A 27008-nucleotide genomic window follows, 5' to 3' on the forward strand; every position below is an offset into this window, starting at 1 on the left:
ACTGGGTCTTGCTTCCCCGGACCTGCTGTATAGCCTGTCTGAACCAAGTCTGCCTTGGGTTTTACTTACCTTGAATAGCTGCGTGCCATCCTAAAATAAGATAAAGAGTTATTGATTACTGTGTTACACTGATCTGAAAAGCAACTGTAACAGTATATTACACCCTTTTACCTGCCTAAAATAGCTGTGTGCCATTCTTATAAAGTGCCCTGCATGTGTAGCTGACCTTGGTCCACCAGGTGAAATCCTAAATTAGTGTAGAAAGTTATTGCTTACCTTAGTCTGTTCCACTGATCTGAAAAGCAACTGTAATTGTATCTTACACCAAAAGGTCTTACTCACCTGGTATAACTGAGTGTTCTCCTGAATGTAGTAATAGGTTTATACTGTTCCTCGAATCTTTTTTCCACTATTCAGAATCATATCCTGATTACAGGGTTGGTTTACAAAGTGAGTCCTTAACTGAGTGTCACTGCATGACAGATAGGGTCTACTACACTTTATTTACTGTAAGGTGATGTGAAAGTAATTTATGGTTTTACTCACCATGAATAGGTGTGCCCTATACTAAATGTGTTTGATAAGGTCCGACTTCCATAGAATTACTGTTAGTTATTCTGAAGAAGGTTTATGCTTTGGTCTGTGTACCTTCAAGCATTGTGTTGTGTTTTTATAATTTGTTTAGGACTATGATATGATACAGCATTCATAACGCACCTATACACAAGTGTTTCAAGGCGCGACGAGGCAAGGGAGGGGAAACGGAGGGAAGACAGAGACAACAATCTTACTAGGCAAGGTGACATTGAGATCGTGCAAGGGAGGAGGGAATGGGAACAGTGCAGGGGGGATGGAGGAGGGGGGGCAGTGCAGTACATAGGATAACAGTAAGATAAAGAAGACAATGAATAAATAGTGCAGACATCATGTGTCAAGTGCTGGTAAGGGGCTGTAGGGGTACAGAAACATCCAGAGTGCAAGGGTTGCCAGGGGGGCAGTGCAGGTGTGCAACTGGTGTGGAGGGGACTTGGGCCCTAGATCAGAGGGCAGCCAGGTAACCAGTGCAGTTTCAGTTTCAGCCAGGAGATCAGCAGGAGAGAGGAGGAGAGAAAGCAGAAGCAAAGAGGAAGGTCTTGAGGTGCTTCCGGAACCGGAGATGGGTCTCCTCAACGTTCAGAGAGGCAGGGAGGCTATTCCAGAGGGAGGCCCCAGCAGAAGAGAGAGATCTACCACCAACTCATTGCTTGGAGAAGCGATTGACCCTGAAGGAGTTGGAGGCGGATGAGTGAAGAGCTCGAGAAGAAAGATATTTAGGAAGGGAGAGTTGAAGGTATTGAGGTCCCAGGCCCCAGAAAGTCTTGTGGACAATGCTGAGGGTTTTGACCTTAATCCTTGCCGCCACTGGGAGCCAGTGCAGAGATTTCATTCCTGCAGAAATACGATCCTTGGGCTTGTGTCGGAGGACAAGTCTTGCAGACCTGTTTTGGACGAGTTGCAGAGGACGGAGAGTAGAGGCAGGTCGATTTAGAAAGAGGCTGTTGCAGTAGTCCAGCATAGAGAGAACCAGAGCTCTGGAGACAGTGAACTTCTGGGGGAAGGAGAGGAAAGGAAGAAAACCTCTGAGGAGGTGCAGCTGGTAGTGTGACTTCTTGGAGACATCAGAGCTGTAAGGACAGAAGGAAAGTGTGGAGCCGAAGATGACCCCAAGGTTTTTAGCCTCACAGGTGGGAAGAGGAAGAGGGCAAAGAGAGGCCGCCCAGAGAGTGATAGGAAAGGAGGGAGCCTGTGTGCCGTTGAGGAGAATCTCGGTCTTACTGGCATTAAGGCAGAGATCATTGGCGGCACACACTCCTGGATAGCGGACAGACAATCAGAGATGAGAGAAGGAGAAGAGGTGGTGGATGGGAGCCTGAAAATGAGTTGAGTGTCATCCGCATAGCACTGAAAGTTGGGGCAGATTGGAAATGCACTGGGCACGAAATGCCAGGTATTGGTTGAACAGCCAGGGAGAGAGGTAAGACCCCCGGGGAACACCAGAGGTAGAGATCGAGATAGAGGAGATGAAGGACCGAAGTTGGACCTGGGAGGGTCGATCGGAAAGGAAAGAAGTCAGCCAAGCCAGGGCCTGATCAGTGATACCCAGGTTATCACGGAGACGGTTGAGCAGGCTGACAAAGTACTTAGCCCAAGACTTAACTTGGCTTATCTGCATTTATAATAAACCTTTATTTTTTATAATACTTCTGGTTAAGCGTTTCTGTTGAACCCTTGGAATACTACAAGTTATTTGTACCTTCCTACAGCCCGCTCACCCAAGATAAGCCTGGCTACTCCGTCTACGCTACCATATACTCAGGTGGTACAGCCTTATACTAAGAGTGGAGTTTTGTACTGTCTCAGTTGTTTGATTTTCCTAAACCCTTAATTGGACTTCAGAAAAACTGGGCTTCAACTGAGGCTCAAGATATGTATTTACGCACCACTTGGTGGACCTTCTGCCATCAGAATATAGATACGTTCTATGACAAAATAATTTGGTCTAGCTGGAAACATAACTAGTCTCTCGTACTCGCGCACACTGCCGACCACCTCGCCGCACCCATCAACATGCCTGATCATCATGGGCAGCCTACCGGGGATCTGCCATCCACCCAAATACCTATTCTGACCTAATGCACACGTGCATTCTAATCTTTCTGACAACGTTCCCATACCTGGATTTCAGTGCCCAGAGGGCATTCCCCCCCCCCAAAAGCGCATTGAGGCCATACTAATGGGATAAAGGTGCTCTATAAATGGCATACTACTACTACTACTGCTTACATATTTGTCATCAGCCCATCCACTCTTTAGGGATCACAGCTTATTGGGCCGCGTCTACCTACCCAGATATCTATTCTGACCAAATGCACACATGCATTCTAATCCTTCTGACAACGTTCCCATACCTTGGACTTCGGTCCCAAGGGTGTTTCCCCCAAAAGCGCATTGAGGCCATACTAATGGGATAAAGGTGCTATATAAATGGAAAACTACTACTTACATATTTGGCATCAGCCCATCCACTCTTTGGGGACCACATCTTGCCTTCTCCAATCATGCCCAAGGCCAGATGTGCCAGAGGTGCCAGATCTCCGCTGGCTCCAACAGTCCCCTTCTCTGGAATATAGGGCAGGCAAGACGCTGCAGGAACAAACAAGAAAGACTGCATCAGACACACTGCTCTGTTATTGCTTCACACAACTGTGTCGGTCTACCAATCCGGTCTGTCTGCCTAGGTCGGGTGCATACGCGGCCAACGCATTTGTGAGTCTCCGTCAAACAAGGTGGCCGAATTCTGGTGAGAAGCACTTTCCCTCCCAAATTATTTGAGGCCTGCAGTGATGAAATTATGTTTTCTACTCCAAGAATGTACTTGGAAAGGCCTCATCTTGCTTGCAGGTGTATACTCAAATCACCTTGTTAGTTTATGTATACTATGCTGGTTCAGGGAGTTTATTAAAAAGCCATGGTCTACTTCTGAGGAAACTCTTGTGATGGTGGCCTAAACTGGTTTCAACACCGGCTTTAGAAATAAATATTAAGCCACAGATAATTTTTCAGACAAATTTCTCGCTATGGAGAATCGGATCGACCTAATACTTGGGGGGTGGCTTTCGTGGTGAAAATGGAAGACAGGAAAACTGCCTTATATGTCAACAGAGACTATAAGGAGAGAATGCAGAAATCACATGGAGCAAGTGGCCATACTACAGGTCTACTAAGATAGTTTACCAGTTACATGATATTAAGAGGCCATAAGCTAACAAAAGAACAGACTACAAGTAAAGCACTTAGTGCAAGGCCTGTGCAGGCAAATTCTCTACAATGGCCAATTCAATGCATGGGTATCTCTTATGTTCAAAATCATCTAGAATTGAAAAATAAAAAATGGTACCTCTGGGCAAGAAATATGGTACTTAATAAGGAGGATGCGTGATGTGAATATAATAACAAAGCACAAAGGTTTATATTATATTGGGGGATAATTTTCTGTGAGGATTTCAGGGGCAGCGCGCTTCTCTTGAAAGCAAGACAACGCTGAGCAGCACGGCTATGAAACCCAGTCCCATGCATAGAGGCTGGGCTCCGGCATGAAGTGCAATTGGATTTTTATCTAATGAGGGGTGCAGAAAACGGAAAGCATAAAATGACTTTTGCACTTTCAATGTCCACTCCAGCTCATTTCTGCAGCCACCCTGAGGCGTAACAGGACAGCAAAGGCGGAGCTAGCACCTCTACTTCGCTTTCCGCCTTTGTCTCAGGAGTGCACCTAGTTTGACTCCTGCATGAGATTTTCATGCAGCCGTAAAACAAATGGATTCCAATGCAACATACCTTGCAATTGCACCTGCTCAACATCAGGAAGGTTCCATTGGAATCCATTACAAAACATTGGGCCTCATTACGAGTCTGGCGGTAGTCGTGCCGGAAAAATCGGCAGGCTGCCGCCGGAACGATAATTCCATTCCGCCTCAGTGATTGCTGGAATCACCGGGGCATTACAACCCCGGTGACCCAGTAATTCTGGAGGCAGAATTCTGTAGAGCACCATTCCCATAGGACTCCATTGGGACGGGCACCATGGAAACACCGGTTCCGTATATGACAGAGCCCTGCGGAAGTGACACCTCCCGCCTGCAGGACTCGGAATCAGCTGGTTCGGAAACAACGGTGGTGGCGGATTTACCACCACCGTTTTTTCCGGACCGGCTGACTTGTAATGAGGCCCATTGTCTGCAAAGCTTATTTGCAGACAGTGCTTTATAGCCCTCAAAGCGGGGAGTAAAACCGGAGAGTAATGGTTCTACTGTTCTCTTTCACACTGTGCTTTGAGAGGGGGGGAAAATGGCACCCAGAGGACCAGCAACACCCAAATGCAAGCGCTGCTGGTCCCAGCCATGCAATTACCATATCTTTTCAAATTACCCTCTTGGTCTTTTGAACATATAAAATAACAGCACATTGAATTAGCCCAGATTATACAAAGTATGTAACAGTTACATTTGATTATTAATATTATAGTATTTATTGAGCGCAGACCTAGCCTTGAAAAGTAGGGAGCGCTGTACATAGGTATTCAACAATACAGATGCATAAAGAAGCGCTTTTTAGAGGTCAATTTGCCCAATTTCGCACATGCTATGTGGTACGAGGTGAAAGGAATGAGGATTCATTACATATGTTGCAAATATGTAATATTGAAATATGGCGTTCCTTAATAAATGCTTGAACTGCAGCTGTAGTTCCACAAAAAACCCTTGTTAACCTTTCTACATACAAAAGCGGTGTCTTGGCTCCTTTTTCTGAACTATTTTGAAACCGGAGGAGATTTCAAGGTCGGTGAGGTGGGGGGGGTCGAAGAAACATTCTGCTGATCCACGCCAGCAACAAAAGGATGAGGTTAGGTTGAACATGCCTTGTCCGTCCACCAACAGAGTTGCTCATCAGCCAATCCTGGCCAACCCAGTAGACGCACGCATAGGGCGTTTAAGCCACTCCTCATAGAGCATCCTATATCTTATTTTGAAAAAGCGTATGCCCATTTTAAGGAGTCGATATTCCCCATTCACACCCGGGGAAGGGTGCTGAGCCAATCAGGTGCTGGAACAGTGTGTGAAGACATCATGAACTAGACAATAACAACTGAAATAAAGTTTGGGTTATAAACTTTTATTAAAATGAAAAGATTGTTGGAAAAAGGCCCAACTTGCCCTATGCTAGGGTGGGATATATCTACCTAAATGAAACCAAGGACAGTCTGCGCCAGAAAGTCCGAAATAAATGTCTGTCTGTGCCCAATGCCTATACTTGCCCGCACATCTATTTGTATATAGCGTATAGGGATGTCGGCATCAAAATGAGAAGTGTTAAAATGAAAGATCAGAGCTTCTTCCAGCTCTTGGTTTAGAAAGGATTTCCCTTCCCACAAGGTGCAAATACAAAAGGGGGGGCCCTTACCCAAGCTTTCAAGTCTTTTCAACTTTCCAAAACAACACTTCCTTGTGATGCTTCCCAGATCTTCTGGTTTGGTCACCTTTCACCGATTTCATAGAGTTCAGTTGCTTAATTTCAAATCACACAAGATGTCCTTTATATTCAATCACAAGCATCTTTGTGGTTGAATTAAGTGGATTTTCCATAGATGGGTGTACTCTGTCTAGGCGCAGTCGTCGGACCACACGGTCCACTCGTTACAGGTCATGCAACCGACACCTTACTTACTTGCTTCTCCTTCATATGCATGTTGCCACTAGTGGAGCTTGGTTTATTCTCATTTCACATCCTCATAACGCTTTACCATGGTTTGGTTTGCCACTATTCACTTGTTGCACTTTCACACTGCTCTTGCCACTGCTTTGCACAGTTCCTCATGGCTCTTGCCAATGCTTCCTCTCAGTTCCTTATATTCAGGAAATTCCAAACTCCTTTCAATCAAATCAGTATTAAGCCGTACTTGCTTTCTTTCAGTTTGATATTGAAAAAGGTTTGCTTTCATTTTCATTCGGATTGGTATTCAAAAAGTACTTGTTTTCATTTAAATCTGCATTCATTAACGTTTTCACAAGCTTTACGTGTTCGCATGTTGCGGATAGTATTTCAGCGAGGCTTCCAGCTGCCACAAGCTTCCTCTCTCTCCGTCTCTCCTGTGCGCCGCCTCGCTCCATCTCCACACCGGCTCCCTGTGGCTTCACACACACCACCAATGTATCTCTCGCAGCTCCGGCCTCACACTGCCGCTTCGCCTGGTTACGCTGGTTTCCTTTTCCTGGTCTGCTACCGGCCTCCAGCTTCCTTTAGCCTCGCTTTCCACTGCATACACTCTGCATCTTCCTAGGGGTCCTCGAGCACGTCTTTCAGGAGAGGTCTGCTTTTCGTCCAGCAGGTAGCTCTTTCACAGCTGACCGCCAACCTGCCTCCACAGCTCTCTCCATTTCCATCATTCTTGCTGCTTTTAAACTTCCTGCCAAGTTAATTGGTCCGAAAAGGACTAGACCGTTCATTGCTTGCCTCCTTCTCGTCCCAGGACTTGGGGGGAGGGAGTGCATGGTTCTGGTTGGTCTCTTCCTCATCCCAGTACCCGACGGGCATTTACTGGGGAATGATCTACTGGAAAAATAGGGAAGGGACCAGTAATAGCCTACAAAGGCCTGGGGGATATTAGACTCTTTATGAAAGGGAAATGGTGGATACCATGTCACACCCAAGGGTGCCTCATCCCCACTTCCCAATTCTCCTCCATCCAGGTAGTCCTCCCTCACATATCCACCCCCAGGGTCAGGATCGGATAGCGACAGCCTTTCCCTGGCTACCTGGGGGGTAGGGGGAGTGTATATTTGGGAAAGAAGTGAGGATGCCCTCAGATTCCTCACAAGTGTTAAGAGTTGTTTTTCTAAAGTCGACCTGTGGTGAGAGTTTATAAAACTATCCCTTGGTATACAGGCCCAAACTTCTAGTATAAATCTATACCGCTCAAGGGTTTGGTAGTATGGCAGAGCAGCAAGGCAGATCTTAGGAGAGAGAGATGCGAGTTGTAGGTAAGTACAATGAACTCCCCCAATATAACCACACATAAAACACATCAGTCACATCTACCACCCTCACCTCCACAATCATACCTCACATCAAATGCGCCCTCCTCAATGTTCGATCCCTCCCAGCTCACGCATCTGATATTCATGACCTCATAACTAATAACAACATCGACCTACTAGCCATCACAGAAACATGGTTACTCTTGCACTACCACCTAGTTTCACCATACTCAGACAAGACAGACCTGAACGAATAGGAGGTGGAGTAGCATTCATCTACAAGGAGAATCTTCAGCTCCGACTTGTTAGCCACTCCTCGACCAACAACTCTGACCTCTTATCGACCAAACTCACACTGTCACCCAACAGCACCATCAACATTCACCTACTATATCTCCCCCCAGGCCCCACCCCTGACTCTCAGGAAAGCATCTTCCACATCCTCAGCAATAATATCAAAAGCTCCACCAAAACCCTTCTCCTAGGAGACCTCAACCTGGGATTTAATGATGCTAAAGACAAATCTGCACTCACGCCAAAGGTCGTATTCTAGACTGGGTCGCAGACCATAATTGTCTCTCCACTATCACCTCGATCATTCCCATGGACCGACCACAACTGCATCGAATTCTCGATCCCTATCACCAAAAATCACAAAACTCTGACCCCTGCTATCGCTGCACAAGTCAGAAGCTCTAAAAAACTCAAAGAGGACAACCTGCGCCCATACCTCAACACCCCCAAACTAGCACCCCCTTTCTCTAATGACCCCAATATTTTCGCAGACATCTACAAAGATGTCGTCACTAAAGCTATCAATGAAATAGCACCACTCGAATGCAAAAAAGAAAAGAAATCACTACACACCAACGCCTGGTTCACTGAAGAACTGCACTCAATGTGCTCCCACAAAAGAGCAACTCTAAAAAGCTGGCAATCCAACCCTTGCAACAGCACCAAAAAAGATTTCAACTTAATCTCCAAGCAATACAAAACAGCTATCACTGATGCTAAAGCCAAAGCATTCAACACACAAATCTCTAATGCCAAATCGCACACTAAAGAGATCTTCGCCATCTTCAACGAGCTCATCTCCCCCCCAATGCCCCAGATGAAATAATCAAAGATGAAGCTTGGTGTGCCAGCATTCAATCGGCCATGCTACATAAAATTGACCTTCTTCAAAAGAAAATCAAAGACCATTGCAAAGCACTGCCTAAACAGACAGGTACCAAGCTTTCTAACGCCTCACCCTCCTCATCGAAGCCCACCATACCTGACTTTCTCTTTCAGGGATGTCACGGAAACAGAAGAAAAAATCTCAAACCCTCCCCCTGCAAAGGCGACATCTGCCCACCTAAACTCGTCAAAGACTGAGCAGATTGCTTTGCGCCGCTCTTTACAGCTTTCATCAATGCGTCTTTTAAAACAGGCATTATCCGTGCTAGCCTCAAAGAGGCATGGGTCCGGCCCCTCCTAAAAAAACCTACCCTCGACCCCCTACAACCCAACAACTACAGACCAATAACCACAGTGCCATTTCTCCTGAAATTACTGGACAAAGCCGTGCATTGCCAAATCCAGCACTTTCTGGAAACCCACTCCATCCTTGGAACAAGGCAATCAGGCTTCCGGAAAGGACACGGCACAGAAACAGCCCTGGTGGACCTAAAAAATCAGATCACCCAAATCATGGACAAGGGCAAGCCAGCTCTCTTGCTCCTCCTAGATCTCTCGGCCGCTTTCGATCTAGTTGATCACAAGACCCTCACCTCACACCTCACACACTCTGCTAACTTTTCTAAAGAATCAGCTCTATGGGTCACCTCCTTCCTAGAGAGTAGAGCCATGAAAGTCTTCTCAGACATCGCCAACGCCACTCCCACGACAATCCACTGCGGAGTCCCTCAAGGTTCCTGCACTGCTCCCACACTCTACAACCTGTTCACTAAACCTCTCTTTGACAAACTCGACTCCTACGGCATCACATACACGAACTACGCAGACGACATACAAGTACTTCTACCCCTCTCAGGTTCATAACACGACGACGCAAAGGCACTCCACTCGATCTACGCCATCATCCAGGCCTGGATGGCAGTAAACGGCCTCTGCCTAAATGGAGACAAGATGGAAATCATGATATTGGATCAACAGAGCACCCTAGACAAACTGGACACACTATACGCTAACTTCTCCATTGACGACTCCATCATCCCAGTCTCCACAGCGGTAAAGACTCTGGGAGTATACATAGACTCCTCTCTATCTATGAACAGACAAGTTAGCGCCATCACCTCCTCATCTGCTCATACCACTAAACTCATAAACGCCATCAAACCCTTCCTCTCCAAACCCAACTGCCTCTCCATAGCCAGAGCAACCATTGGAGCCAAACTGGACTATTGCAATGCCCTCCTAGCGGGCACATCAGCAAAAAACCTGAACAGACTCCAAGTCACACAGAACAATGCGCTCCGGCCCGCTCTCAGCATCCCAAGAAGAGAGCATATTTCCCAGGCCAGACACTCAGCCCAGTGGCTCCAGATCAAGGAGCGGATCACACTCAAAATCCTCACCCTCACCCACAAATGCCTCACTCTCTCCGCCCCGTCCTATCTATCTGAGACCATCACCAAACCCTCCTCTGCCTGTCCCACCAGAACGCAATACACCAACCTACTCTGCATCCCACGCATCAAAAAAGCCAAAGCTGGTGGCCTAAGCTTCCCCTACATTGCCGCCAAAACCTGGAACGCTCTCCCTGCAGACATTAGGGCGGAAAACTCGCTCCCGATTTTCCGCAGGAAACTGAAGACCCCTTTCCTTGCACAATAAGGTGACCCCTGCGAATCCATGTAAATATACTGCATTGCTACTGTACAAATACCATATTCCCACTGTAAATAATGTATTCCTTGTTAACATTGCTTTATCTGTATTGTATTATTTGTAACTAAGACATTTCTGTAACAAGCGCCGCGATGCCCCCGGGCTGACGTGCGCTCTACAAATCTGAATAAATAAATAAATAAACCCAGTAAGTACATGGGCCCGAAGAAACTCTTACACACTTGTAGTTCTAGTAAAAGTTATTTATTTTATGTTCCCCATGGATACAGTTATATTCAGGTAAGTACTATTTCAAACTAAGAAACACAATAGAAAACCAATGCAATAATCAGGTGAGTAAACCAATTGTTAGGAGTAAGTACAAGGCAAGTGCAATAACTTTTTATACCTACTCAGAACATGTTCTGTTGCAGGCATTAAAAACGTTATTCAACACAAATAATAGCAGATTAGTACTTCAAGAAGCTTGTAATACTTGTCAGAGGCCTTGCGACTTAAGCAGCCCATTCATATCTAGGTAGGAGTACTTCACAGTCAGATTGGAGGTAAAGCAGATGTGGTACAGCAGCAGGAACGGTGTTCCAAAGGGGTCTTCAATTACAAATAAGTAGATTGCCTTAGAGGGACAAAAAGGTTTCGGGGACCTTGGGAAAGGCTCCCTATGGGTGAGCATGGGTTTGGCCTTGGTGAATGGTATGGGCGAACATCAAACACCGGAATCGGCACTACAGCAGCATAGGAGTGACGAAATGACTTGAGGTATGTACAGAGTTGTGAAGAAGATGCAGATGGAATCTTTCACGGCGCAGCAGCTGTGGACCCGGTCTCCTGTACCTTGGTCGTGGCGACTAAAGGAGGGACGTCTCAGCAGCTTTCGAGAGAACGGATGTGCAGCAAAGGATTCTTCATGCTCCAAAGATGTCTGCAGCTCTGGCATCTTTTCAAAGGCTCCAAGTGTTAGGTGAGATTTTCATAGCAATGATAACACTTTTTGCTGGACCGGTAGATTCTTTCTCCCTATAGCTCCATGAGTTGGAACTTTATCCACACTCACACAGTCTTTTAATGGCTGCCATTTTTAAGACTCTCCATAGTGTCTTTTTAATTGTATCCTCTTTGACAACTTTTGGCACATACTGCCCATTGTTGCTGGGTTGCCCTTTGGGCTCCCCTTTAAACTATCTCTGGCTAACCTTGTGAGAACTACAGCTCCCAAGGGTAGAAAGGATCTTTGGATCCCTTTTACACATTATTAGGTGAGACGAGCACCCCCCGCCCTATGTGGAGTGCTGGAGGGGGGGGGATTGTGGGTAGCCTCCTTCTCTTTTTTAATGTAACATTTAGGTCACAAGGACAAACTTACTTTTCATGGCTGCTGGCAGTGAACCATTTATTCGGCGCACCTTTGCCACAGGCTGTTTGTACAGCCCCGGTAAAGATACTCATGGGTGTTCATTTCACCAAAATGGCCCGATTATCTTTTTTCGCCATTTCAGTGTTCCTTGTCCTTTCTTGTTCCTTCCCCTGACCTCCAGGGTGGGAACATCCTTGGTGTTAACATTATCTTCGGCGGGAATCCTGTGGATTCCCCACCCAGGCCCCACAGTGTCTGTGAGGGCAGGAAGCGAGGGAGGAGTCCAAAACTCTGCAGCCCTTTGTCTTACAGCCTGTTTAAACTGGGAGACTTGCTGTCCTGCATGGCTGTTTGATTGACATTCTGGTCTCTCGAGGTCCTGAAGAAGTCCACCAAAGTTTCGGGAGAGTTTGTTCACAGGAGATGATGCACTGCAAAGTGGTTGCATGTCCCCGGATATTGGCGGTTTGCAGCCCAGGAAGGTTGCAGCACGTCGCGGGATGGCTCATTTTGCAGGTCATTTTAGGACCGATTATTCACACAAATCCAAGTGAGGAAGTCGTCCTCTTCCCCTGTCAATTCGAAAATGGGGTCAGGACAGCAGCAGTACTTCAACGGGCTTCACCTGTCACTGAAAGGTGCTCCAGGCATCTATGGTAAACTTCTCTGATTCTTCTGTTCCAGTGGTCGACTTTTTTGCCTCCGGATCCTCACCTTTTAACCCAGCCAGTCAACATTCATGCAACATTCAAACTTTGGGGGGAGGCCGTCATTTCATGACAGCCAGACTTCCAGTTGGAACTGGTTCCAGGGAGGTATACCACAAGAAAAAGAACAGCAGAATTTCAGACTCCTCCCCTGCTTCCTGTCCTTGCAGACACACAGGAGCCTCACAGCAGAGTTTCAGACTCCTCCCCTGCTTCCTGTCCTTGCAGACACACGGGAGCCTCACAGCAGAGTTTCAGACTCCTCCCCTGCTTCCTGTCCTTGCAGACACATGGGAGCCTCATAGCAGAATTTCAGACTCCTCCCCTGCTTCCTGTCCTTGCAGACACACAGGAGCCTCACAGCAGAGTTTCAGACTCCTCCCCTGCTTCCTGTCCTTGCAGACACATGGGAGCCTCATAGCAGAGTTTCAGACTCCTCCCCTGCTTCCTGTCCTTGCAGACACATGGGAGCCTCATAGCAGAATTTCAGACTCCTCCCCTACTTCCTGTCCTTGCAGACACACAGGAGCCTCACAGCAGAGTTTCAGACTCCTCCCCTGCTTCCTGTCCTTGCAGACACACGGGAGCCTCATAGCAGAGTTTCAGACTCCTCCCCTGCTTCCTGTCCATGCAGACACATGGGAGCCTCGGAGGGCTACGCAAAGGGTTCCCGCCAAAGACAAAAGTTAAAAAGTTAAACACCGCCCCCCACCCATGATGGCAAAAGAAGGACCACGTAATGACCAGCACAAAATAAATTGCGATAAAAGAACGAAGCCACCATTTTGGGTCAATGGTGACTTTGTGCGTTACCGCTGCTGTGGTAACAGCCTGCGATAAGAATTAAAAAAATCCACACAAATGTCGGTAGAACACGACCATAGTAGCAGTGGACTATACATACAAACAATAAATGCATAATTGTATGCTTGTCACCAACAGAGATTTTACAGGAGCAGCGAGAAAGGGGATTCTAGGTAACCCCTCAGCAGGCACCATTTTTTTTTGTCGAATGTTGGTTGGCAACAGGGAGCCTCCCCACCTCTCAAAAACAAAACAAACCGCCTCCCCCCACACCCCACCACCCCCACCAATACCTGCCTCCCCACTTCACTGCTGGACCGGGGCTGTGTGCTCCGGGCAGAGAGAATTAAAAAAAAAAAAGAAACCCTTTGCACTCCGGATTAACCTTGGGGCGCGAATGGCTTTCTCCCCTGAAGTGGAGGGCGCACATGGCCTTTAACTGCCCACAGCTCTCACTGGGGTCCTCACTTAGCTCAGGCCTACCTAGGCTCGGGACGGCGGACCATTAAAAGCCATGTCATCAATTCTCTTTTGTGAGACTGGGAAGCCCCTCTAAAAAATTCAGAGCTGCATGCACCCCACAGCTGGATAGTTCTAAGTTTTGACCATGAGCGGAGCATTGCATGGGTCCTCCTTCGAAAGGTTCATCTCGTGAGCAGGTACCAGCTTACCATTGAATGCTTCGATAACTTGGTGTAGGGTCTCGAGCGAAATCCCACTGTATCCCTTCGCGAGGACATTGATCCTTAAGGCTAAGAGCATGCGGGTCCTGTCTGGGGACAACGGCTTGCCAACACCTGCAAAGAAGGGATGATAAACAAGGCACGTTAGTCACTCAATGGCAGTGGCTTTTAGAAAATATGCATATAGTTTCCTTTTTTATTACCTGCGGAATGGGATCTGACCAGGTTCACCTGAAGTTCCCTGGTAGCAAATGGGGAGAGAAATTAAACATTATAATGCTTCAGGGATTCAAAGTCCACAGCAAAAAATATATATATAACACTGAAAATAAGGGGAAATTAGGTCTACTGAAAATAACTAAGCTGCATGTGACTTGTCTAAAAAATAATACAACTGTCATATGCAATAAAACATTAGCTCAGATGTCTGCAACCTATGGCTCTCCAGATTGTTGGACTACAACTCCCATCATCTCTAGCTAACAGTCAATGATCAGGGAATCATCATAGCCCGAAGCATCTCGAGAGCCAATTTTTACAACTCCTTCAATAGAACAAAATAAAAAAGAACGACTTGGAGCAGTGGAGTTTAGATCCGGCCGAAGCAGGAGGTGGGACAAAATGGTGCTTGGAGCATGGGGTACAATAATGGCTAGAAATAAGTAAGTTTAATAAAAGAAAAAACACACAGGTTGTGAGTCGAGCTGGTGAGCACAGGCGTACAGCCCCCTCCCCGATCACCAAATCAAAAGCCCAAAAATATGAAACATTTGGGCAGAATTTCATTCTTCAGAAAAACAATCCATTTGGTGGTTATTTTTGTTTTTGTCATTTAACTTCCTGCCCCCTGCCAACTGTTCACATTACTTTTAGTAGAACATTAGATGTGTACCTCCTGACTTTTTAACCCTTCATTAGAAGTCCAATTTACCTTTTACTTTGTTTTAGTTGCATAGAGCAGAACCGTTTGTCAGGGCTCTGCAACCTTTGGCTCGCCAGATGTTTTGCACCACCACTCCCAGAACCCCACACCATTGACTATACTGGCTAGGCTTGATGGGAGTTATAGTCCAAAACATCCGGAGAGCCAAAGAATGCAGATCCTTGGAGTAGATGATGGCAATCACAGCTGCCCCAGAACTGTAGATTCGGGTTAAGGAGCACAGCAAGCACAAAGTACACGTGCAGATGGCTGTCTGCATACGTGGGCGTATATGGAAAATGCAACACTTTTAACTACATTCAAGATTCATTTCACATGTTCCTTTGGATTAGCAACACTCTGGACGCGCCAGTGCCCTTTATCATGGATGTTGAGTGCTAGTGGCCCTGTATCTTCATGTTTGGTCCCCTGATCCCAATTCACCCCCGTCCTCCTCATTGTCCACACAAGGCATCCTGGCTGTCATTCATGCTCCAATATCATCTGTTCCCTTCGCTTCCCCACCCAAACTCTGCTGTCACCCCCTCCTCCTATACCACTCTTACCCCAAGTAGATGGCATGCCCCCAACCACAATCCCCCGCACCACCTCTGACCGCGTGGACTCTCACATCCCCAAGATTGTAATTATGGGCATCATAAAAACATGGGTTGCTCCCCAGGACACCGCTACGCTTGCTGCCCTACATACATAGATTTTCTGGCTTCTCGGTTCCCCACAGTGCCCCATAACTTTTTCCTGGCTTTGCGGGGAGTAGATAGTGGTCCTCCTCCACAATCCTTGTGAGACTCTCTGCAGAGCGGAGCCTCAGGGTCCTCTGTGCAACACATGCTATGCCGTGATCATGGAAGCAGTTGTCGGCGGCTCTCATTAGGTTGAGCCCCAGAGATTCCACAAGGAATTTGGTCTAACGAGCTTCTCAACCGACTGGATCGGGGCAGGCTGGTATGGAGACAGATCCGTAAATTTGCCAGATGAACCTCTTTGCAGCTGTAGTCCTCTTCTCCTCTCCAACTCTGGTTCCCATCTGTAGCCCCGAGCACCCCTTTCTCATCCTCCTCCCTGACGAGTCGCTATGGTACCATACTTTAGGTTAATCTCTTCTATACTTTCCGTCTTCTCTGCTGTCCCTCTCCTTCGGAGCCTCAAATCTTTGGCACATGCATGGACCTCTACTGCTTCTTAGCTCTCTAATTTTAGGCTCCATATGTTGTCCTCCTTGAAACCAATATATTCATTTAAATTGAACCACTGAATTCTCAGTGGAATGGGAGAGATTTCAGAAGCACATGGCAAATTGCAGAGTCTCAGTTGAACTATCTGGATTGATAGCGATTGGCATAGAACACCAACCGCCAGCTTTGACTATGTAGAAGAGGCAAAGTCTCAACGTTGCACCAATTGGAGAAATTTTATCCTTCATCTGGCAAGAATGAGAATGCCAGATTGGCAGATCTCGGTTCTTTCCCCACCAGTTTTCTGTAGAGGCAGGATCCAAAAAGTGAAATTTGAAGGAACCAAACCCGACAAGAATTATAGATGGTTCATTAACCAGAAAGACATCTTCTGTGGCAATTTCAGGCCCGAGTGGCAAAGATAAATAGATGTGTTGGAAGCGGAATGCAACAGAGGAGGGTGAGGGGGCCAGAGGATGGGTAGCGACGGAGGAAAACAGACATGGGACGAGGAGGAAGAACGCGCCACACAAAAAGGGCTGTAGACTAAGTGGAACAGTGCTAGAAGAACTCTGACAGCATATTCGGGTTTCCTTGGGAATTTCACTCGGCGGCCCCGTACAAAAGAAATAGGCCCTGTTACAAGGGTTGTTATAGCAGTGGTGCTCACAGGTGCAAAGGGAAAAAGATCACTCTGGGTTACAAACTAGAAAGAACACCACAATCTCATGGCACCAGTCACAGTACTACATGTGTATGAAATAAACAAGTAGACACAGCACTGTGTCAGTAAATAAACAGAGTTTCTTATTGTCGATGGTGAAGTGGGCACAGCCCATGTGACAGCTTGTGACAGTTCTTCGTGTTTTGCCCACCGTGCTCTACATGCTGGGAGATGGTGCCTACGTTTTATGAGGAAAACTACATTGCAAGCCCCAGAATTGAAAGGGATGGTGGTTGAAAAGCCAGTACTGGCTCAAGGGAGGCCACTTTGAAGCACTGATCATCACTCTGCAATTATTTCCCCATTAAATAAATATCTGGTTTGGCGCTGTAGCCAATACGAAGCGTCTACGCATTTAGAACTCTCACTTAGGGAGTAAACCTTAGGGCAGGACAGCTAGGACAGCTCCCTGCAAAAAGAATCTCACAAATGTAGCCAGCAGCTACAGCTACAGGATCTAGCACGTGAGGATAAAATGCTGCTCCTGTCCTTGACTGAACTATGCGCGCACGTTTCTTTATAAACCCAAACACTGAATTCTCAGTAAAAGAGGAAGGGAGATAGTCTATAAGCACACCCAAGTTTGCCAAGTGTGAAACTGAAAGTCATCCAGCGAGACTCGTGGGACAAATGGAACACGCTCCTGTTCTACGGATGAAGGTCAAATCAACCTGCATTCTACAGCTGCCCAAGCACGATCAGTACTGCATCATTAAACAGTAGCAAGCATGATCTGTACTGTATCATCAGTAGCAAAATGAACAGTACTGTATCATTAAGAAGTACCAAGCATGATCAGTACTTTAAACAGTAGCAAGCACGATCTGTACTGTATCATTAGTAGCAAAATGATCAGTACTGTATCATTAAACCACAGCAAGCAGCTGGGGGGTTTTGTAGTTCAGACTAGCTGTCAGAAGACTTTGCTTATAAATTAGGTGGCGGAAGGCACCCTTCTTTAAGAACTTATTATATCAGCAGCCACGACCTTTTAGAAGCTTGCTTAAGAGTAACAAAGGTATACCCATAAAAGCACAGTTTTCTGTGAAAGGAGACACTGGGCTGAAAATGGGCAGAACAATGCACTGCCCTTAGTATTCACATTGGCGTGCACTGGGGGGTGTTCTAGCCAAGCAATACCTAGAGGCTGTACGGCGATCCGTGCGTGCCATCCCCTGCTTTTCAAGAGCTCCCAGGTCATCAGTTCTGAATCGCAGGTGGTGCCATGACCCCGAACTAACACCAGGGATATAGGCCTGGCCAAAGGAAACAGATCCAACACGGACATTGTGTAGAGGCATTGTTTTTGCAATGAGCTGGATTGTTTTCTTTTTTAGCTATTCTAAGGAGTTAATGTGCACTGTTGTATGTGATATTTTTAAGGTGCAATGGTGCACGGGTGAAGAGGTTGGCCTGTGAATGCAAGGTCTTGAATGTGGTGCTCTAGATTTACCTGGTTATATCATCTTGGAGCGAAAGCGGGTGGCCCGGCAGCCTGGGGGGGCCGGGGCAGGCTCCTCTTTGGTTTTTGTTCTTGATACTATCTCTTTGAGGGGGCGTAGAGGGGGTTATGGGGTTTCCTTGAGCAGAGATATGTGCTGTACTTCATGTGAGAAATCTCAGGGGTTATTTTGTGTAACCTTTAAGATTGTGTAAGGGGCAGGGAGGGATCTTGTAACACAGATGCCCTTTTTACATTTTTCAGTGTGGGGAGGGCGTAGTAGATGGAGCCCTGGTCTTTACCTTAAGATAAGATGGTGTGCGGGTGGAGGGGCACCACTCTCACTCGTTGGGCCAGTCGCAAGTAACGAGAGACCACTGTGACATTTGGTTTCTTGTCCAACATGGGAAACCGTACATCTGAGACTTTCTTGGGGGCGGGTCATGGAATTCATGGGCCACTTGGAGGGTTCCCGTGGGCAGGAGGGAAATTCCAGCACAATTAAAGCAAATTTAGATGGGGGTGATACATTTGTGCCGTATCCTAGAACATTGGTATTTTGATGGCCTCTTGGCAATTTGCGGTCTGTAAATGAAGGGAGATGGGTTAGTCGGTGAGCAACATTGCCGTTACTAAAATGTTGGCGAGAGACGGAGTGGGGAAAACTGTGTGCTGCGTGCGGTTAAGCATCTTTACATAAAGTGATATGCTTCTTGCGGAGCGAGACCTCAGGGTGGACGAGTTGCTTCAGACCCAGCCTGTGTGAGCGCAATCCGGAAGAGGTGGTCGGCATGGCAGGGGCGCACCCACAATGTTTGTCCAGGAGCTGAAAGGACACACGTGCAAAAAGGCTCTTGAACATCAAACGGTTACATAAAACACTGCCACCTGCCCCCAACCCTGCCACCTATCCCAACACAGCACTGCTCCTCCCCCAACACAGCACTGCTCCTCCCCCAACACAGCACTGCTCCTCTCCCCAACCCCCCCCCCCCCCCCCACACAATTCTGCTGGCCTGGAGTTTGGTTCTGTGATGGGTCAGAAATGTGAGACAACCAACTTTTGCATGATTTTCCAAAATATGCAATTGTATAAAATTATAAATTTCAACCAATGCCTCACTATCCCTACCCCGACGAGGATTTCCCTGCCTATCAACACTAACACTCAAACAAGGGATATCTGGCCCTCACACTTAAAACATAAGATACACAAATATATATGGCAATTCACATCAATTATTGTATTTCCAATGTATTCCCAGTCTGTCTTTATAACCTGGGTGAACTCCCCTTCCCCAGGTTTCAAGTTAGATTCAGTTCCAACTTTCAACAAAAAGAAACATCTGGGTTTGCACCAATGTTCCAACTCAGTTCTTGGCTGCTTCACTTTGTCAAAAAAGTTCTGTTAGCCAATGTTCAACCAACAGAAACACTTCTCTTCTTATTTGAATAATGATTTGCACTTCATCAAATAGCATCAATGGTGTTCTAGGCCACAATGCTTTGCTACAACATATGAATGTCAAAGAATAAACAGTTCCTTGTTAGGATCAAAGAAACAACTTCTGGAAAAATTAAAGAAACAGCTTCTTGTTAGCTCTTTTCAGTTCTCCCTTTATAGCACCATAAATCACAGTTTATATCTTGGTCAGGATGACTTCGCAGTACCTTGGCTTTCACCTGGATCACTATCATACAAGTTTAACTTCTGCAAGGATTCCCCATTCAGGTCTACTCGCCTGCTCGATGGGTGTTCCACATTCAACTGTGCGTCTGAAGTTTTAAAATCTACTGACAACCAAACGTTTTACCGCAGCTTTGATAGTTTGCAATGTTGTGACTTTTTCAGAAAAGACAATATTCACATTAGTGCTCCTCGACACCTTCATGTAGGCAAGGCACTCTTCCTCTGAACATTCACCTTTCAGGCGGGCAGCCTCTTTGCCACTTGTCTTTCTGTAATACCAACAACCAAAATGCCTTTAAGGATGCAATTCGACCTTTCCTCCTTTTGGCTTTGGCAATGTGAGTTATACCAATTTTCAGGAAACAATCACAATCAGCAAGCTTCACCTTTTTACAATCTTGCGTTCGCCCTTTCACTTCCTGCCAACCAGATCGGCTTAATTGTATGCTTGTTGTTAGTCTCTTTGGCTTTAAACAATGCTTGTACAACACTTTAGGCTTTAGCAATACTTGGACCCGGCTTGGCTTTGGGAAATGCTTGCTCCCTAGAACTCACAATTAACAACTTTCGGTCACTTAACTTCAGTGTTAGATTACTGCTTCACAATTAACTCTTTGGTTAACCTTTACCTTAGACTCACTTTTAAGCACACCCAACCAGTCTCATCAGTTTTAGTATTCAATTAACGTGATTCAGAGCGTTTTACTCTTACACAAGTGCTATTAAAGTTCATTCATACGCCAGTGCTACTATTGTGGCTTTTCCATTGTCCGATAATGAATGGTTGGTTTAATACTGCTGCAAGCGATTCTGCTTGGCTACAGTTGCCTGCCTTTGTTCACGCAAGAGATCAGAGCACTCTGCAACACTCACTGGCTTCTGTCTAGCTCCCTTCGCATGCTGCAGGACTCAAACTGCTTCTGGCTTCGTTGTAACATACACCCTTCCTCGGTGAAGGTGTCTTCATTCCTGCCACACAGCCACAGAGCTCATCTCGCTCCTGGGACCCTTTGCTGTATTACAACTTTCAGCCACTGTCTCCAGGACGCTTCCTGCTGTGCAATCTCTGCAATCAGGTTGATGTTGATAAAAGCAGTCTCCCTTCTGCTGCGCAACCTCTGCTCTTCAGATTTAGGGGGAGGGGGGTAGGAACCTCGCAGGACAGGCAGCTGGAATCTGCTTCGTGAAAGTCCTGGTGTCCCCTCTTTCCACCAACCTCTACTTAGACTTCCAACAACATGCTCTCCTTCTGCTGCTGCTATTGCCAAAACTATTCCAATTCCATTTCCATCTAATGGCCTGCACCAGAGGGGCCTTTTAAGCCTTTCTGCTTCCCTCAAGAGTGGCTTATCAACATCTGAAGCACTCTTCCTCGTCCCAGCAAGTTGAGTATTGAGGGGCTCGTAGTCCCAACCAACAAAATTAGGCTTTTTTGTCAGCTTTCTATTTTTAAAACCAGATTTACTTCTCTCAAATGCATTAAAGAAAAATTCACAAGCGTTTACTTGAAAAGGGGAAGGCAGCTTGTTCAAGCCATTATTTATAGGTTTCCTTTCACTTTACCTCTGGGAGGAAGGGAGATTTTTAATCTTAAAAGTTTCAAACAGCCTTTCCTTTCTTCAGAAGTTTAGAGATTTCACACCAGCTTTAAACACATCAAAAGGCTTAATGTGTGGTTCAGATACATCATGGCGGCAATAAACCAATATGTGCCCTGGTACCTATAAAAGGTTCTTACCTTTTAAAGACAAATACTGTGTCCCATCCCACGGGTTCTCCTCACCACCCTGGGCCTAATCTCCTCCCAGGTGATCCTCGTGCAGAACATCACCCCAAGACGAGGTGCGGGAAGTGTCTGCCTTTCCCTGGCCACCCAGGAGGAGACTTTAGGGAGGGGTTTGGCGAGTGATCCGCAGGACTCATCACAGTGCCTTCCACTGAAGAAATGTTGGCAAATGCAGTGGTAACGGTTACATGGTTAAACCCAATCAAACCTTTAAGCTGGAAAGCTGCTCTTATTAGGCCCAACTTGATAGGATTTAAAGACCACTTTGCACAGGGCATTTTGTAAACATTGCAGTAAAATTAGGCATAGTACATTCAGCCAGCAACATCGCCCAAACCAGGCTAAGAAATATTTCAAACTACTTTACAGAGAGCCCGAGTGTATTTTGCCAAACATATTTTTTGGAGGAGGATTAAAGGCACATTATTTTTAAAAGAACATTTTACAAGGCGTTGAGGAGACACATTCACTCATGTAAATTTAACGCAGGGTCAAATGACAATTTAAGCAGTTAACACGACAGGGTTAGAAATAATTATTCCTGTTTAACACAACTTGACCAGAATCAAGGATTGCCAATTAAACAGAACATGTCCATGTTCCATCATTCTCAATTAACACAGTGGGGCCAGAATCCATTATTGCCAGTTAACTCTGTAGGGTCAGAACCCATTAGTTCCAGTTAACACTGCAAGGCCAGAAACCATTACCCCCAGTTAAATATGTAGGGTCAGAACTTTGCAAGGCCAGGATCCATTCATCCTGGTTTAATGCAGCAAGGTCAGTGGATTCTCCATGGAGGCAGGCTGTGAATGGCACCTACTGATGGTATCCTGCGAACAGGATCGGGGATAGCGTGCAACAAAACGATGCATAATGTGGGTGATGAAGCCTGGACTGCAATTGGTCAACACGGATGGCATGGAAGCAGTTTGGGAGGCCTAGAGCCCACCAAAGAGGTGCCTTTAGCAAATGCACAACTTGTGGTTGTAATTCTAGATATATATCAACAAAAGGGACCATATATATAATGCACATATTTTTATAGTTGACACACATGATGAAAAGAATATATGCATGAAACACAGCACATAATACACACTGGATTCAGTGAACAGAATCACCCTAACATTAAAGTGTTTGCAACCATGAACCACATATACTCGTTCGGACATCCTCAGGATTTGGACGCGAGGGTCACCTATCCCGCTTCTCACTTTTTGGGTGGGCATGCCGAGGCAGGGTGCCCAACTGAGTCCGAATATTAGAAGAGAAGGTGCTGGGGGGAGGGGGAGCCAGGTCCAAGGAGAAGGAAGTTTCTCATACATGCACATGGGTGTTGTGGGCTTGCCCAGTCCCCAATGCAAAGACATCCTTAGAGAATTATATAAAAGGAACCAAAAGGTGAAAACCCTTAAAAGTAGTGCCAGGCTGAAATGGCATACATTCATGGCCGCCATTGGGCTGTGCGGCTTCTATACTGCGCCTAGAAGGGCGAATACATTCCGACCCGGCTCCGAAATGCTCCTAATATTGCAAAGTAATTCAGGGCTTCAGACATGTGAACAACCATGTGGAGTAACTTCCCACAATGCCCTGGAGTATCAAAGATTGACGGTGTGTTCTGTGATGTCAATACATGTGTATATCAGGGGCCATCTCACGCCAGGGCCATGAAAATGCCCTAGTCTGTTTTGTGGCCAGAGTGTATGCCCTGCTCGAGAATCAGGGCTTCAAGCCGGGTTGGTAGAGAAAAACCAAAAGGTGTTGGCTGGAAGGCTTTGAATCAATCATAACCTCGTGCACAGCTGTAGGCAACTCACCAGACAATGTCTTACAGCCTTCCTAGCCATTACAGAAGGGGAAGGACCATATGCAAATCAGCCTTGGTCCCACCCCAAAGGGACAGTCCAGCCCGAACTGCTAGGTCACATCCCTTCTGCGTGAGACTACAAGCATCCCCAGACATGTTTTGGCCTCATGATGAGGAGCAGCTTGGGTGTCTAGGCACAGCAGGCACGTGACTCACGTCTGGGCATACCCGTGCCACTCGGGGAGACTTAAGAAAAATCAAAAGGTGATGGCAGAAAGGGGATGCTTTCGGTCTGATTTGTATACGGTCTCTTTCCCCTGCTCTAAGGACTTGTTATGGCAGGCTGAAAACTATGGTCTGGAGGGTTGCCCAGAGCTGTACCAGTGGTTATGATCGATTCAAAACCTTCCAGCCATCACCTTTTCTCTTTTTTTTTCTCTACCGCCAAACTCAGGTTGATGGCCTTATTGTGGACCAGCTTTGGCCACAAGGCAGACCAGGGCATGTTCTAGGATTTGCAAGGAACTGTGGGGCAACATTTTCTAATTTGCATATGTATTCACACCACAGAACGTGCGCCACTTTTTGGTTTTGCGGTAGAGAAAAAAAACAGAGTCTAAATATTGCCTTTTTTTAACCACCCAATGTGGGCCAGGCAGTGTTTTAACACAGATGCGTCAATAATGGCCTTCTCTGCATTAGTTTGCCCCGTGCAGTCAGTCCATCACAGCGCACATTCCATGTCCGTCCTCAAAACAAAAAAGGAAGTGGATTTAAAAAAGTTTTTTTAAAAACACACACAAAATATTGCATGCAGATTGTTTTACCTGTAACCACCTCACTGGCAGTATTGCTGTAAGCAGAAGGAGTTCTAGGATTACCGCATGCAGTAATAATAATTAATGCATGCTGTACTCTTAAACCTCATAAGGAGGAATTAGGTATGCGAAGGCTGTGGGAGGTCTAAAGCGTGAGTCCACAGTGGGGTAGATGTACAGGGACGAGTCCTTTGTGAGAGCTTCGCCGGAGAGTGTCTGCGAATATTTAGGTAGGATACCTACACTTCAGCATTAGTTAGTCCCCAGGTGTGCACTTAAACGGTTTACACTGTAGCTGCATGGAAAGGTTCTACAGCTCCGGCAGCTTTGTGCCATTGCTTTCTGACACTCCATTAATACATTGTTCCTGAGGTGGCCTAGATTAACATCCGTGTGTGAGAGCACATTTCATTATCAAGTATTATTAATGTCCATTGTTTATTATAACGTTTTGGAAGTATTGCACTGTCATCCAACCCTTAATATAAATCATTTGAGTGGAGGGACTGAAATAATTATCTAGTCATTTATTCACCTGAGCCCATATAGATGGTGTACATGTTTGCACAGGACCAAGGCCATCCGAACACACTTCTTTTTTAGGGACAGTTGCATTGCCCTCACCCAAAAAGGTGGTTTCCAGTGCCATGCACTGTTCTTTTGACATCCATGTATTTATTTACATAAAGAACAAAAGACAAAAATAAAGGGGGATGAAGGGTTACATGTAGGACAGGGCTAGCCAACATGTTCGGCATACAACTCCCATGTTCCCTCAGCACTGACTGCTGTCTGTGGCTGATGGGAGTTGTAGGCCAACACATCTACAGAGTGACAAGTTGGCTACCCCTCATTTTACACACGACATGGTGCTGGCATGTTTACTGCTCCTAAGCACTCCCAATTTCTGTGATTGTTTAAATCGGATCATTGAAAGATTAAGTGATCTCCCCAGCATCAAACAATGGTGGTGTCCAGTTAAAGGAGCGATTACAAAAGGTTTGAATGCAAAAGGTGAGAGTCAGTAGGATCGAAAACCAAATGTTCGATTTTTTTTTTTGAAATTATATTTTTTGTTTGGGTTTCCGTGTAGGTAAAAAAAGTGGTTTTTACCACAAAAACTGAGGTTGGAGGGGGTCCCCCCCAAAAAATTTGAACCTTTGACCTACAAACCAACAATGGTTATATGTGATTTTAACGACAGACATTACAGAGTGGTACATTTCCTCGCAGACAAACTAACGAAAAACACCATGTTTTTATTTTGGGGGTCCCCCCCCATCACCCTGTTTTTGAACCCTTATAACGCCACTCCAAACCCATCCCAACCCATTTTAACCCCTTTACCCCACTATCCTTTATATATTTATTTAATGTTTTCAGTGTTTTTTGGTATTTTTGTACTCGTGAAATTTACCACTCTAATGTTTTCGGTAAATTGACTGGGTACCTCAAATAATATGGTCAGGTGATCTAACTGGGATTATAACCCACGTCTTCGGGAGCCACCATTGTCAATTCGGCCATTGGACCATATTTCGTCACAGCGGCTTCACAAATCACAAACTTCCTGAATTGAAACCTCTCCCTTGCAAGTTCTAAACTGCATCTTCACCCTCAAAGCTGGGGAAGAAACGTAGTCTTTTGGGAGATTTGCATACATTTGGAAAAAGCAGTCAATAATAGGAAAGTCAACCAAAACCTACTTGAGCTTACTGAATGGGATAACAGTCCGAGCAAACTTCCCGAAGCCAGTGGTGATGCCGTACACAACTAAAAAGGAAAGAGACAGACAGAGTAAGGCTCCTGTCGAAGTAACAACAAGCCGAAACATGCATGGTTTTTAGAAGAAACATACCCTTCTGTTCCTTGACGATGCTCTCTATAAGTTCTCCAGACGCTTTTACATTCTTTTCAGCATCAGGAGTTAGCTTAAAAAAACAAAAACTATAAAATGCACTGCTTCATCAATGCCACATCCGTAAATAGCCTTAAAAAGGATTAAAATCGTAAGGTGGTGAGAACGCAACTCTGAATGCTCTTACCTTGATTTTGTAGAGTCCTTTTCCCAAATTCACCAAATCTTCTGTCGTCAAACTGTCCCCATCTAAGTAAATATACTAGACAGAAGCGGTTACTTCAAGATATTTGAACAATAGCTCACAAGTATATTTTTATTTTAAAAGTAAACAGTGCAAAACATTTAGAAGCGCTCATATCCCATATGGAAGTCCTCAGGGATATAAGAAGAATACATTACAAAAGCAGAGCGGAGAGACAAATTGGAAGAGTTGCGGGACCATTTGGAGAGTTCTGGATGCAGTGGTATTAATCTATTGCCAGCGCTGTGGGGACTGCCCAGTATTTAAAGACAAATCTGAACCCTACCCGTTCCCTGTGCTTATGAAGAGTGCGGAGGGAGGTTGGGTCAGAGGAGTCTAAGAGGCCTAGTCGATAAAAGTGCTCATTGGGAAAGGAGGAAGAATTTAGGGACAAAACATTTAATGCAATCCTTTTTGCTACGGCCAACGCAGGGAGTGTAGCACTGGCAAAATAAGCTTATTTTTTAGGGTTTTGGTGGGTAGCACAGTCTGTGGGAGAGATTTGAGGGAGTCAGAAAATTAGAGGCTAATAATGCACAGG

At 45.9% G+C, this 27008-nt stretch overlaps 1 protein-coding gene across 3 annotated transcripts in view; it reads right to left on the reverse strand.

Annotated features, from left to right (window-relative positions):
- Positions 1-27008, reverse strand: part of HAL (histidine ammonia-lyase) — a 146798-nt gene that overhangs the window by 84575 nt on the left and 35215 nt on the right. For all 3 annotated transcript variants that reach the window (XM_069629828.1, XM_069629830.1, XM_069629829.1), the window contains exons 4-9: positions 26411-26485; positions 26224-26296; positions 26072-26138; positions 14179-14216; positions 13964-14089; positions 3044-3183 (exon numbers count right to left, since the gene is read on the reverse strand). In XM_069629828.1, the coding sequence (XP_069485929.1) occupies positions 3044-3183; positions 13964-14089; positions 14179-14216; positions 26072-26138; positions 26224-26296; positions 26411-26485 (519 nt within the window). The remainder of the gene's footprint in view (positions 1-3043; positions 3184-13963; positions 14090-14178; positions 14217-26071; positions 26139-26223; positions 26297-26410; positions 26486-27008) is intronic.

The sequence above is a fragment of the Ambystoma mexicanum genome, chromosome 12 (genome assembly GCF_040938575.1).
Source record: "Ambystoma mexicanum isolate Mex_15411 chromosome 12, UKY_AmexF1_1, whole genome shotgun sequence".
NCBI lineage: Eukaryota > Metazoa > Chordata > Amphibia > Caudata > Ambystomatidae > Ambystoma > Ambystoma mexicanum.